General features: G+C 50.0%; 1 protein-coding gene across 1 annotated transcript in view; it reads right to left on the bottom strand.

Moving 5' to 3' along the window:
* The window catches only part of ABCA13 (ATP binding cassette subfamily A member 13), a 402236-nt gene that overhangs the window by 150472 nt on the left and 236357 nt on the right, over positions 1–15407 (bottom strand). The window contains exon 43 of the mRNA XM_045494253.1: positions 10357–10597. Coding sequence (XP_045350209.1) covers positions 10357–10597 — 241 coding nt within the window. The remainder of the gene's footprint in view (positions 1–10356; positions 10598–15407) is intronic.

Here is a 15407-nt window from a genome sequence, read left to right as displayed (position 1 = left end):
ACATTTTCTTGAGCTAGTTATTTTATTTTTGTTAATGTTCATTTATATTTAAGAGAGAGAGGGAGAGAGAGAGCACGACCGGGGGAGGGGCAGAGAGAGAAGGAGACAGAATCTGAAGCAGGCTCCAGGCTCTGAGCCATCAGCCCAGAGCCTGATGCAGGGCTCGAACTCATGGACCTCGAGATCGTGACCTGGCTGAAGTCGGACGCTTAACCGACTGCGCCACCCAGGCGCCCCTAATTATTTTTAAGAAATATATGAAAGCACTAAAGAGGTGCAAGATTATAACCAGTTCGGGGGCGCCTGTGTGGCTCAGTCAGCTGAGCGTCCACCTCCGGCTCAGGTCATGATCTCGCGGTTTATGAGCTCAAGCCCCGCGTCGGGCTCTGTGCTGACGGCTCAGAGCCTGGAGCCTGCTTCCGATTCTGTGTCTCCCCCTCTCTCTGCCCCTCCCCTGCTCACACTCTGTCTCTCTGTTTCTCAATAATAAAAAAATGTTAAAAAAATTTTTTTTAAGTTTACAACCACTTTGGAAAAGTGTGGCATCACCTCCTGAAATAGAAGGGTCACATACTCTACGCAACTGATCAGCAATTAACATTTCTCTGAATGAACCCCTAAGAAGCTCTTGTATATGTAAAACTGGAGGTATGTGTTAGAATATTCTAGAATGTCCACGCAGCACGGTTCACAATCACAAAAAAACTGGAAGGAGCTCATGCTGTCCATCATTAAAAAGGAAGATTAATAAGTTGTGGTATACAATTCGTACAGGGGAATATTGTGCAATATTCAAAACAAGGCATACACACCAACACGCAACAATATGGAAGAAGCTTAGTGATGCGCTTATTCAGTGAAAAAAGTCATTCTCAGAGGCATGGTATTCTTTCATAAACTTAACAGATAGAGAATTGGAAGGTGTTGAGAGCAGAGGCAGGGGGGTGGGAGAACGGGGTACGGAATACAGGCACAGTCCTAGCCTTCACAGGCTTCACGCATGCTCATTATACAATCAAACCCAAGTTAAAAAAAAAAAACAGACGAAAATAGGCTTCGTGTGGCCAATCCAGCATATTAAAAGCTCTGAGAAGTTTAGAGGAAGGTAACCTAATTAACTCAATAGCAGCTCAATCAATCCCAACAGGAAGATGGATGGTTTCATGGCCGTCAGCACTGATACCCAGAGGAACAGTCCTCCCCGAAACAAGTTTTAAGAAACGCCACTATAAACTAAACCCAATTCTATCGCCGCCCACATTTTCAAGCCTCGTCATGCCTCCCTCCATTCTGCCTGCAAGATAACGTCTTTTCTACTTGGGATGCCTTCCAGCACCTGTAGACTCACACTTGTTTCTTTCTCTGTCTGAAGAAGCATCTCCTCTCGCCTGGGCAGCACCCAGGTATCACTGAGGGCTCCATTCAGGTGCCACAGCCTTCAGAAAGCCTTCCTTGACCCCCGCCCCCTGCCAGATGGAGCCCCCCACCCGCTCTAGTACAACCCCACACGGTACAGCTATGCCTAGCGTCGCATTTATAAGACTCCCTGTTGATCTGTTCGTAGGGTTATCTCTCAGCTCGACTATGAGCTTTCTGAGAGTTGGACTTGTGTCTTTGCAGATGTGTGTGGAATGAGAATTAGATCTGGGAAGCCTGAAGGTACTTTCCATCTCGCTCCCCAGCTAGCGTGTACGAGAACAGGGTCTTCAGCATGAGGACCTGGGCAGAAGGGATTCTTCTGTGTGTGTTTATTTTAATCTCATGCCACCAAGAGATAGGACAGAGTCCTACGCAAAGCACTAAGTTCAGCTGAATCGGGCCGAAAAACTGATCACCTGCAGGCTGTGGGGGAGGTAAAAATGCTTCTGAAGTTCACGGCTGGGGAGAGAGTAAAAGCTATGAATTGATTTGTGTGCAAATATTTTAGGGATGCCTGCTCGGTGCTGGGCGCTGTCCAGGGACAGTCAACTCGGTCTGGGCTATGCCGTTTGCCATCTGTCTTCTCCCACTGGACTGTGAGCTCCAAGGATGCTGAAGGTGAGCGTGAAAAAGAGAACACAGAGGGGTGCTCAATAGGGGCACTGAGGTGCCCACGTGGATGGAAATTCATAAAGAGATCACGTGTAAGTAGAACCCAGAAAGAAACAGCCATACCGATGAGTGGGGCAAAGAATGTTCTTGGGGGTCAGAGACTAGACACGCAAGGTCAGGGCAGAGTTTGGATGTTCCATGAGCTGGACAAAGCCGAGTGTGAGGGTGGACCGAGCGGATAAGAAAAGGGCGGCCAGAACATGAGTCGCAAGGGGCAGTCAGCACCTCGAAGGTTATTCTGCCAGGGAAATGTTTTCTAGAGCCTGCTGGTGATCGCAACATGCCTCTCCCACGCCATCCAGCAGCACAGATGATGTATTAGGTCCGCTCCAGGGTGTAAAACCAGCTTTCATCAAGCACTGAATTTCTTCTGGGAAATAGACCAATTGCTTTCCATTCACCATCTCTGACTTATTCCCACAAAATAACGTGCCACTATTGTCTCACGAGAACGGTACCGAGTACGTACAAAGGTGCACATTCATACAGAGAAATAAATCATGAAGGGCTCACGGTGAATGTTGGGAGGCCGCTAGTTAACGACACCCAGTATGTCTCCACATGCCACATTCCAGGCACCATCTTGCACATCACGGGGGGTGCAGACCCACCATCACTGTTAAGTCTTCTACTAATTTTAATGTCTGATTGCCCTTCCGCAGCCAACAGAAGGGCATGGTTTTTTATAAAAAGCCAAGTTCCTCTTTTTTTGAAAAGTGACTAAAAATGTGGCCCAATCCAGTGGTATCTGATAAGGAAGGTACCCTGAAAACGTACGGTGGGATAAACAGCGCTCCCCCCAAATTTCACACCCACCCAGAAGGTCAGAATGTGACCTTGTTTGGAAATAGGACCAGTCCCTGGAGATGTAGTTCATTGAGATGAGATCATACAGGATGAGGGTGGGCCTGCTCCAATATGGCTGAGGCCCTTCTAGGAATTGGGAACTTTGAACACAGGGCCACGCGGGGAGAAGGCCGTGTGAAGACAGAGGCAGAGTGGAGGGGTGTCCTCAAGTCCCAGGTCTTCTTCAGGTGGGGACTAGGGGCCAGGGTAAAGTCCATGTTCAGGTAGGGCCCTGTGGGGTTCCCCAACGGGGTGAACATAGCAGCACATCAGGAACATCGCTTCCTGTAAGGACTGAAAGCCCAGCCTAGAAGACGGAGGGGGCCATGGAGTTTCCTCCAGATATTCTCAACTGCGTGTAGACAGTTGTCTTTCCATGGTCCATGCTTTGTATGCTAACTTAAAGCAGAGACCTGTCCAAATTAATTCTGGAAGACTTTTCCTGCTTCATATTCATTTGGTTTTGTGTGTGTGTGTGTGTGTGTGTGTGTGTGTGTGTGTGTGTGTTTTATCTATTTTTGAGAGACAGAGGGCAGGGGAGGGAGGGACAGAGAGAGTGGGAGAGGGAGAACCCCAGGCAGGCTCCGCACTGTCAGCAAGGAGACTGATGCAGGGCTCGAACCCATGAACCATGAGATCATGACCTGAGCAGAAACCAAGAGTCCAACACTTAACTGACTGAGCCACCCAGGTGCCCCAGATTGTTGAATTCAACTTAACAAATACTTAATGAAAGTAACCTTTTCTAGACCCTGCAGCAAGAACTAACCGTAGAGAGACATTAGGTCTCACTCGTGACCCTCAAGGGAGCCACCGTGTAGGAAGGCAGGTGGGGATCTCCAGCCATCGGTTAGAGCACAGGGAGATCCCCGTGGCGTGGCAGACACACAGAGGAGAGGGTGGAGGCTGAGGATCCCGGGAGGAGGGACTTCTCAGCCAGACTTGAAAACATTCTTATTTCGCTGGGGACATCAGGGGAGTGAGCAGAAAAGGTGATTTTGGGTTTCCTTACACATGGAAATGTGCAGCTGCATCCCATCCTGCTTTATTATTTTTAACGTTTCTTTATTTTTGAGATGGTGGGGGCAGGGGGGAGCAGAGAGACAGGCAGAGACTCCCAAGCAGGCTCCAAGCACTGTCACCACAGGGCCCAATGTGGGGCTCGAACTGGCAAACTCTGAGACCATAACCTGAGCTGAAACCACGAGTCGGATGCGTAACTGACTGAGCCACCCAGGCGCCCCTACATCACATCCTTCTGATGCGCAGAGCCTGGGGCCAATGGGGCAGCTGAGGCTGAACCTCACGGAAGCCTGGAAGGCTAGTGGGCCACGTTGGGACGTCCAATCACCACCCCGAGAACAAGCAGGAGCAACTCAAGGGCCTCCAGCAGGCCCTTCGGGTCCCGCCCCCTCATGGGGTGAGGAGCGAACATGGGGTGCTCAGCGGTGCCGAGGCCACACTGTGGCCTGTGCTCACGCTGCATCACTGTCTGCCAGCTTCCCCAGGGACTGCCCTGGGCCAGCCTGCCTCCACCCTGAACAAGCCCAGAGTCCCTGGCACCTCTCAGTTTCGGGGTCCCCAGTGGGGAGGGGGGAGTCCCGAAGCCCTCTGCAAACAGCAATCAGCTGGCAAGGCGTTCAGGATAAAACGGAGCCGGAGGCTTGGGTCACAAACTGGTTGGTGAGGACCCGAACCAGTGCAGACACATTCCCTGCATGCGGCTTTTCCTCTCGCAGATGTACCAAACAGCGCGTAGGACAGCTGTCACAGAGGCTTGGTCACAAGCAAGCACCTTCCTCCGCCCCGCAGCTGGCCCCCAAGGCATCTGAGTCAGAGACCTCTGGGCTACAGACCGAGCCGCCAAAGCCCCAGTTTTCTGGGCTCACAGAGCACAAAATCCTCTGTGAGCCACACGGGCGCTGTCTGCTCCCGTCACTCCTAAAAGTGACGGAAGAGAATCTCTCCAGGGCATTTTTTTTTCATTTGTGTTTTCATGAGGATTTGCATGCCTCAAGAAATGTTAAGTAAATTTAATGTAGGCATATAACTGCATTTTCTCAACTCTTAAGATTTGAGAGGCATGAGGCTGTACTGAGAACGGTCAGCACACTGATAACAGGTTTCCAGGGGCGCCTGGGTGGCTCAGTCGGTTAAGCGTCTACTCTTGACTTCAGCTCAGGTGATGACTGCAGAGTTCATGAGTTCAAGCCCTGCGTGAGACTGTGGGCTGACAGCACGGAGCCTGCTTAGGATTCTCTCTACCCTCCCCACTTCACATGTGTTCTCTCTCTCAAAATAAATAAATAAACATTTAAAAAATAAGGAAATGAAATAATAATAATAATAAAATTTCCATGTACCATCAAAGTCAACACAGAGATAATGCACCTAATGGTTTTTGAAAATCAGGGGCGCCTGGGTGGCTCAGTCAGTTAAGCAGCCGACTTCAGTTCACGTCGTGATCTCACTGCTTGTGAGATCTAGCCCCACGTCGGGCTCTGTGCTGACAGCTCAGAGCCTGTGGAGCCTGCTTCAGATTCCGTGTCTCCCTCTCTCTCTGCTCCTCCCCCACTCACACTGTCTCTCTCTCCTTTAAAAATAAACAATAAAAAAAAACAATAAAAGAAAACAAAAAAAATTAAAAAGAAAACTACATGCAGGTCTGACTTTAAAACCTGTTAACCAGGAGTTAGGCTAAAGAGAAACTAAGGAAACATAATGAAAATACTATGTAGCACCCCATGGAGTTCACCCATGAATGTTAGAAAATGGCAATCTGCCCACATTTGAAGCAACAAAGCGGGGTGAGCCATGGGCTGTGTGTGTGCATGTGTATATGCACCTGTGTATGTCTGTATGCGTGCACTTGTGTATGTGTGCATGCACGTGTGTGTGCGTGCGTGCACGTGTGTGTGCACGTATGTACGTGTGCACATATGTATTGCATGCTCGTGTGTATGTGTCTGCGTGTGCTGTGTGTGTGTGTGCACCTGTGCACGTGTGTGCGTGTGCGTGTGTGTATGTGCATCTGCAGCAAATCAGGAGGAATATGAGCAGTGAACAGCTGTTCTACACAGGATATCGTTCCTGTGCTAAGATTCAGACGGTGGCACTCAGATTCAGCACAGACAGAGCCGTCATGTAACGTATCACCCACTGGAGGACTCTTTGGGGAGTGAGCAGGACAGGTGTATTACGGATGCCGAGAGAACAGGACTGCTTTCCCGAGCAAGGCAGGGCACATGGTCGTCCTGCCGGGGAACCCGGTACACAGGAGGAAAGAACAGCGATCTCAGGGGAGAGCAGTTGTACAGCCAAACAAGGGGCTGGTCACCCCCCTGCCCTTTGATCTGGAGCAGGCACGAGAAATGTGAGAGAACCGGAAGCAGGAAAAGCTTCCTTCTGTATGGACCACTTCTGGCAACATCTTCGTTTCTGCCTCCTAAGGACACGACTACTCTACCGAAACACAGACTACAAAAACATACGCCCGTTCCTTCTGCTGAGTCTGGAACGAAAGAACAGAAGAGGGGCGTTCGGAATCTCCTCTGGCTCACGCACCTGCAGCAGATGGGGTTCCACCTGCACCATTCTGAGAAATGGAAACAAACACACGTCCACTGTGAAAAGACGAACTCTTAGAAATGGCAGAAAATACTACAATATCCCTCACTCATCTAACATTAATTACTTCCTTAGATGCCCCATGTCCCAACACAGCCACACTGGGGTTAAAGATTCAACATACGAAAGGGAGGGAGGGGATTGGGGTGGCATACACCCATGGGGCTGAGAGCGGCCACAGATCCTCGGTGGTCCGTGGCCTGTCTGACAGCGTGGCCCTAATCTGGGCCTCTGTCTCGGCACAAGCTTCTCCCTGGGGGTGTGTCTGTTCACAGGGTGCCAAAGGGCAGCAGAGAAGATGCCCCTGTGACTTAAGGATTATCTTGAGCTGAAGGCAACTGAGAAGCAGATACAAGAGAAGCTCTCTGAGCTCCCCCCTCATTTGCCTAAAGGCAGGACACAAATTTGCACGTGGCCTCTTCTCTCCTCTCTACCAGGAGAGACACAAGGCAATCACCAGCACCAACTCCAGGCCTTTATCAGCCCAGATGCGCACAAGAGGAATCCATACAGCAAACATTGCTACATAGCCCTGTCTGCCATTCGTTCCTTTATATATTTCCCTGCGCACAGCTGGCCGTTCCTAAAGCTCAAAGCCCTTTTTGTCTTGTCACGTCTCTAAAAGGTTATGGTTCCTGGGGGTGCCTGGCGGGCTCAGTCGGTTGAGCATCTGACTCTTGATTTCAGCTCAGGTCATGATCTCACGATTCATGGCATCCAGCCCCACATCAGGCTCTGCATTGACAGTGAGGAGCCTGCTTGGCCTCTTCTCTCTCTCTCTCTGTCTCCTCTCCCTTGTGCATGCTCTCTCTCTCTCAAAAAAATAAATAAATAAATAAATAAACAAAATAAAATTCAAATCAAATCAAATATCTGTAACTCTCAGGCTCCAAATAATTTTGGAATGCGTGACTTTGATGAAAAATGAATGCTGGGAGAGCAGGGGCAGATGTTTTCAGATAAAAAATACAGTGGCCAAATTAATAAAGCAACGGAGAAGGGTTTCAATCGACTGGAAATGGACCCCGTAGAACGTGCAGCATGTGACGTTCTCACCTGCCTCAGAAGGAAGGGATGAAGGGATGAAGGCAGGACGGAAGAGGTGAAGGGGCGGGCAGTCCGAAGGCATGATGATGTGGAACACGCTCGCACAGGATGTGTAGCATTCGATATATTCAACACACTGAGTGAAATTTGAAATAACCGAGAAATAGCAGGGGACATTCAATCTCAACAGCCACCAAAGAGCTGCCTAACAAAGCAGTGAAAGTCCTGATATGGCTATAAAAGGGATACTGAAAATGTGGAGAAATGAGTTCTCCCTCCACCAAGAGCTGCACGTGGCATACAGCAGGCGCATAACACATGCTAGTGACTAAAAGAATCAATGACTCCATGCTCATATATGCTGTAAATTGGTGCACATCGATACGAATAATTTGGCAATATCTACCTTGAAACTGTGGGTGCCTGTTGCCCCCAAAACTTCCAGTGGCAATGTATGATAATAGAAACAATTAGCTCCATGAATCCGAGCAAAGGGATTCCTGCAGAACTGCCTGGAACAGAAAAGCTGTGGCGTGCCTGTAGGCGCCCCAAAAAGAGATTATTTACATAAATTATGGCACCTCCGGGCAACGTGCTGTGGCACAGCCTGAAAATGGGTGATGCGGTTTGCGCGTGATTTACAAGAGGTACACAGATACGTTATTTATTGAATAAAAAGGCAAACAATGATGAGTGTTTACAGTGGAATGCCACTGTCATAAAACAATAAAAATGCATGTGTTAAAAGCATTACGTATTAACATGGGGAAGACCATAAGCCACTAGGGGTATGGTGGATAGTGCTGGTAGGATTACCTGTGAATTTTTTTTATTATGATTTTGGCAAGCCTGCATTTTCTATTTTTTTTGAGAGAGAGCACATGTGCACACGTGTGCTGGGGGAGGGAAAGAATGAGAGAGAGAGAGAGAGAGAGAGAGAGAGAGAATCCCAAGCAGGTGCCACGCCGTCAGCACAGAGCCCCACGCAGAGCTCTGATCCCACGAACCGTGAGATCATGACCTGAGCCAAAATCAAGAGTCAGACGCTTAACTGACTGAGCCACCCAGGCACCCCATTTTTTTTCAAGAAACACATTTTATGGGGCATTCTATCCTTTCTGTCCATTCACGTCAAACACTTGGGAAAAGAAGAAGAGGGCAGGTACGTAACCTAGCTAGCTAGAAGAGAGAGCCCACTTGCGGAAGGAATATTGGGGACCTGCGTGCACGTCTCCGAACAGAACCACTGCAGGATTCTCTTTTTTGAGCTAAAAACCCGGACTCCGTGGAGCATAAAAACACACCTAGGAAAAAAATATAATTAACCAAAGGACACAGAAGCAAACGTGAACAGTTTATTATCGATTTTTCCTTCCGCGTCTGCGTTTGTTTAAACTGAACTCCAAATTACACTTCATTGTAAAAGTGACAAATATTAGCAGGCGCTAAGAGTCTGGCTAATTAAGCTCGTTATTTTAGTAAAGATAAGTATTTGATGAGGGCAGAACTAATCGTGCCCTCCCTGTTGCGCGAACCGTGTGCAGCCTAGCTAATATGCCAGTGCCCGGTGTCTGCCCCGCCCCCGAGGTGCGTAAGCCCCGCCCCCTCCAGGTGTGTAAGCACCGCCCCCCCCAGAAAGAGAGTTGTTCCTGGTCAGCCCTCAGGGTGATGCTGTTACCCCGGCCACTGCAAACCCAGCTCAGGGCAGAGAAGTCACGCTCAGTCTTGGGGGAACCAGCCACCTGAGGGACAGACGCTGAGATGCTCAGGACCCCCTCTCGGGTGCCCAGTCTCCTGTCAATAAAACAAAACCCCTAGAAGCTCTGACACCATCCTATGTAAATTCATCTGGCTGCAAAACTCGGAGCGCTCTGAATTTCTTGGCAGCAAAGCTGGACCGAATCTAGCCTGGGGGTGTGCGTGGGCTCACGGCCATACAGAGAGAAAAGTCAGACATTTCTCTGCAGGGAGGGCCCTGCAGTTCCTGGCTGCTGTCCCAGAGCAATGCTGGAGGGTTCTGTGAAGCACAATAATCCCCCTGATCTGTGGCTCTGGAAACAGATGATCCTCCCCACAATTCTTCAGGTCAGTAGCGGCCTGAGGCAACATCCTACAGCATCTCCTACCTGGCGCATTTTATCATCCCAAGTCCTCACAAGAGGGGTGGGTGCAGAACAATAAGATATTTAAAGAGACAGGGGCGCCTGGGTGGCTGAGTCGGTTAAGACACCAGTCTTGATTGCGGCTCAGGTCATGGTCTCACGGTCCGTGAGTTCGAGCCCCACGTCGGGCTCTGTGCTGACAGCTCGGAGCCTGGAGCCTGCTTCGGATTCTGTGTCTCCCTCTCTCTCTGCCCCTCCCCTGCTCCCTCTCTCTCTCTCTCTCTCAAAAATAAACGTTAAAAAAAATTTTTTAATAAGAAAAAATCAACTTAAAAAAAGAAATTTAAAGATAGACAACATTCATATAACTTTATTACAGTATATTGTTATAATTTTCCTATTATTGCTGTTATAAGTCTTCTGTGCCTGATACATGAATTAAACTTATTGTGTGTATGTATGTATGTATAGGAAAAAACGAGGTATTTACAGGATTTGCTACATTCCATGATCTTGCCCTCTTGAACGCAGCCCTCCAAAATCATGAAACCACACGTATATTTGCGATTCTTAAAAGCTACTGATAGTCATAATCCGTCCTGACATAATTTGGAAGTGAAGGGGAGTGGGGGAGGTTTCTTACCTGAAAAAGTAAGTTTCGGCTGTGTCATAATGGCCAGGTGTTAGTTTGAGGGGCGGGTACTCAATGGCCAGAGGCCTCACCATGAACAAGCCCATGGCCAAGGCCACGAAGAGGACAGGCAGCAGGAGGTCAGAGAGGGAGCTCTTCCAGGCCCGGCGCGTGTGCTGGAACCGCTTCACCAGGAGGGCCCCTGCCTGAACCAGAGGCCATGGAGGGCGCGGGATCCCGGATGGGGCACCACCTGCAGAGACAGGAACATGCAGTCAGCCTGAGGCCAGGGCCCCCCCCCCCAACACTGCCCGGGTCTGCGGATCCCTCTGGAGGTTTACGATGGCCCCGGAGGCTAGTAGCATAGGGCCCCCCCCCCCCCCCCCCCCCGTTCCCACGCTCTGCAATGAGCGCGGACACTCTGGAAACGTATGCGCACAGAACGCCTGGGGATATAGCAGGGCAAGGACGGAGTTCTCTAATCCAGCTTTTGCAGCAGCCTCGAGCTTGTTTTTACTGGTTAAAATGCAGTGTGCTCCAGGAGCACGGACCCCAACAAGAGAGCAGCGGGACCCATGTCTCCAGGCGGGAGTGTGTGCGTGGGAGGGGCACAGACAGGGCCATCCCCTTCCGCCGTCTCCCTTCTCCTGCCTTTTACTCCTCTGTTCCCACAGCCGGGTCCTTCCAGAGAACGCCCTTGGTCATGTCCAGATCAGGGTCAGGAAGAACCATCCCCCCCAGCCCCTGCGCCAACCCCCCCTGCCTAGTACGGGTGTCCCCGATGGAGAGGAGGCCAGAGCGGCTCTGGGGGTGCCTCTCCAGCTCCAAGTGAGCCCCCTTGGCCCACCAGGCTTCAGCAACCCGGCCCTCCCTTCCTCCCTCCGCCTCTCACAACTCGGAGACCCGCCCCCCAGGGAGCATCGCTCAGAAGGTGGGGCTGGAGGGCAGGGCATGAGCACACGGTGGGTGCCCAGGTCACTTTGCCAGGCTCCTCCCGGCCTCGTGACAACACAGACGTGGCCACAATCAACCTGTCCAGTGCAGGCCGACCGGCTGGTGCCAGCAACTGTCACATCCGGTGTGGGGATGACAAAACGAGGAAAAGGAGAGGCGGACCCAGGGACCGCAGCCCTAATCCTCGTCCAAAGGACAGACACAGCCATGCCCCATGGTCTTCCTGGCAATTCCTTCTGCAGGGTTCCAGAAAACCCAACAGAAACTGTTTGAGGAGGAAGGTGGCCTTCTAAGAAGATAGTTATGCTAAATTGATCACACTGCCCACACATATCAAATTGAAATACGGTTAATAAAAGCACAGCGAATACGTTTCAAATCCCCAAAGAAATCATTTTTAAAGACGCTCCCATTTGGAAAGAGAAATTATTTGCAATAGCAGTGAGCACAGAGCTGTGGAGAAGCAGCTGGGGATACAAATGCCTTCCTGAAATAACCCCCTCCCTTGTCCGACATCACGTTGTGCCCAGGATGTGGCGGGTAGCGGGCTATTTTTTGTCCTCAAAAAAGACATCACGTAAGGGTCGCGCTAAAAATGTAAAGAAATGACCGAACACAAGGCGATCAAGCGTGGCAATCCGTGTGGGCAGGGCCGAAAGGACTGGTGCCAAGCAGGTGGTCTGACGTGTTTAGGGCAAGTGAGACAACAGTCAAGGCCGTGGGGACGGTCAGGCACAGTCAGTTCAGAGACCTCCGTCAGGAAGTCAGTTCAGTCTGCCTCCCGAGCAGAGTCAGGTCTGCCTGACCTCGGACAGCACACGTCACCTCAAACATTTCTGGTCACCGGACGTAGGGCTCCTTTCCACGTGTCAAGCACGTGTCCGTGACACCAGCTGGGTGGCCTACTGTCCAACTCACTGGGGGCACGACCTCCCTGCAGTGTCAGACCCCGTGGGCTGAGGGCTCAGTCACACAGGCCTGCCCCTCCCCCACTCCAGACGCCAGCTACCGGTCCAGGTTGTCCCCCGTGCTTATGAGCCACTGACTATAGATCAGAGGTTCCCATGACCCGAGCCTTGGGTTTGACCGACGCACTAGGGTGGTTCACAGAACTCAGGGAAACGGGTCCTCACGTGGGCCAGCTTACAAAGGGATACGACAAAGGCCACATACGAACAGCCACGTGGAAGAGACGTGCGCGGCGAGACATTCGGGGAGGGACACTGTGCTTTCATGCCCTCTCCAGTATATCCCCAACACCTCCACGCGGTCACCTACCTGGGCTGAACCCCTTACTATTGGGATTTTGTGGGGCTCTCATCATGCAGACATTCCCTTCATTACCTCCGTGTCCAGCCCCTCTCCCCTCTCCGGAGGATGGGGGACGGGGCTGAAAATGCCAAGCTTCTGATCGGCTCGGTCTTTCTGGTGAGCAGCCCCCCCCACCCGAGTCGTCTCGTCGGAACAAAAGATGGCCTTAGTGTTCTTATCACCTAGGAATGTACTAGGAGCCCTGGTCAGGAGTAAAGCTGAAGACAGATCCTAGAACAACAGATGCTCCCCTGCTTTTATCACTTGGGAAATGACAGAGGGTTCAGGGCCTCTGTGCCAGGAGCCGGGAGCACGGACAGATGCACATCTCTTGGGATCCCACAAGACCCCACAGGCGAACGGAGAAAATCTGATGTTTAAGGACCAACACATGGGATATTAACAAGGCTGGCATATTCTGTGAATGACTGTGCGTGGGAGCAGAAACGTGGGGGTTTCTGGAGGTTGGAGGGGGTTGGGCACTGGCTGGTGAAGCGCCTCCCAGACACTTTCGGGACCAGGGATTAGATTCCACACCAACTGGAGGCCATCAACCCCAGCAACCAGGTGAGGAGATGCACAGTATTATAACCAAAGTGGTATTTCATCCTTTCACCAGTGCGGCTCTGACGAGGGTGGGCGGTGGACACGGCAGTCAGGCAAGCCGGGCTACGACTCTCATTCATCCGGGGGGGAGAGGGGGGGAGCAGGGTAGAGATGCTGATTCCCAGGCCCCACCTCGGACAGAATCACATCTCCACATATTCAAAGACTAAAATGCACTTTTAAAAAATAACTTCCTAGCGGGCGCCTGGGTGGCTCAGTCAGCTGAGTATCCGACTCTTGATCTTGGCTCAGGGCATGATCCCAGGGTCCTGGGATCAAGCCCCGTGTTGGGCTCCACACTGACCATGGAGCCAGCTTGAAAGTCTCTCTCTCCCTCTCTCTCTGCCCCTCCCCCACTCATGCAGGTGCTCTCTCTCATTGATTGATAGATAGATAGATAGATAGATAGATACAACATCCTAAGAGATTCTCATGGTCAGCTGGGTTATAAAATGCATTAGTCAATGGTGATTCATATATAACTCTCGCAGAGCAGTTATGAAGTCAAAGTGATCTTAGTGTTAGAAAAGGCATATTATTGAATGCAGTTTGATCCTTTCTCATATATGACTAGAAGTATAAATATAAAAATATTCGTATATCCTGATCATTCTGTGAGAGTATAATGCTGGATACGTCCACCTGGGGCACTGTGTATGCAGACCTAGCAGGAGAACTATGTGAATCTAAGTTAAGCTAACGTAATTGAGACGTTCTGGGTTGCTGGCCGTCCCAGATTTCCAAAATGATCCCCGAGAAAGCCATTTGATTTCCTCACTAACCTTTGGCAAGGAGCCCTTTCTCTCACACAGAAGCAAGACTCACTCTGTTTAGAATCAAGAGGAACTGAAAGGTCACTGGTAAGCGTGATGGCTTGTGACCCCGCCAAAATCAATGACACCATCATTGTCTACCAAAAGCCACACCTCACAAAGTAGCCTTTTTGTCCCCTAGTTTTTAAAATATTTTTAATGTTTATTTATTTATTTATTTTGAGAAAGAGAAAGTGGGATAAGAGCAGAGAGAGAGAGGGAGAGAGAAACCTGAGCAGGTTCCGCACTGTCAGCACAGAGCCCGACTCGGGGCTCGAACTCACGAACCGTCAGATCATGACATGAGCTGATATCAAGAGTCGGACACTTAACGGACTGAGCCACCCAGGTGCCCCAAAGCAGCCTTCAAGTGGCATCTTATGACAGTCGCATCTAGCTACCCACACTCAGCTGCCTACCAAACTATGCACCTACTCAAATACGTCTGCAGCAGCCAATGGCTGCAAACACCTATTTACATCAGGGCAGTTTCTGTCTATGCAGCCAGGTGCACAAAAAATGGAAACAGAACGTGGCTTTCTGGGTGTTGGAGTCTACTTAGTAAATATGCCTGCTGATGGAGGAAGAACACAGTCAGAGAATGGCCCTTTATCTGCCCAATGGCTTTGCTCAGAGAGGATCAATCACAACAGCCACTGGGGGGGCGAGTGGGGGAGGAAGCACTGGATTGGAATCCAGTCTCAGTCGCCAACGTGTTGGATGACTTCTGGAAATTCCCAGCCCCACTGCATGTCACTTCCCTCAGCTATGAAACAGAGATTTATATTCTCCCTCTAGGTAACGAGGATTCTTATTACCACACTTATGAAATTAGCAGAACAGGTACAGTTTGACCGCCAGCCACTGTAAATGTTCATCAGACAGCAGGATAAGCCTGTGGGGAAAGGTGTTTCTCATTATTAAGAAAAATAAATCCTCCCCACCTTCCCATGCGTTAACTGAACATAAATGGGGAAAATAAAGGGCTAAGATAGTTCATGGTCGTGAATCAACCACCAATCAAATATTCATGGCTAAACTCATAAAAGTATTCACATGAATAATTTAACAGACAAAATTAAAATGCTGGACCAAATTGTTATGAATTGTCTTATTTGACTTACGAGTGTAATTCTATTCAAAGAATCCAGTGGCATCCATAACTAGGCACTCTCATGTACACTGACCCTCAAATTACTTAGAAAAAAATGTCCAGAGATTTTTTTTGGGGGGGGGAGTCAGGTGGTTTCAGTGAATACCTTAAAATATCAAGGATGCAGCATGCACCCCAGAATACGATCTCCACGTTGCTGAATACATCCGAATGTTCTTGAAGCTTTTAAAATAAACCATCACAAATGTAATGCCTTCAAGTCCACT

This window comes from Leopardus geoffroyi, chromosome A2, assembly GCF_018350155.1.
Source record: "Leopardus geoffroyi isolate Oge1 chromosome A2, O.geoffroyi_Oge1_pat1.0, whole genome shotgun sequence".
NCBI classification, from domain to species: Eukaryota; Metazoa; Chordata; class Mammalia; order Carnivora; family Felidae; genus Leopardus; species Leopardus geoffroyi.
This window is presented reverse-complemented; position numbering and strand designations above follow the sequence as displayed.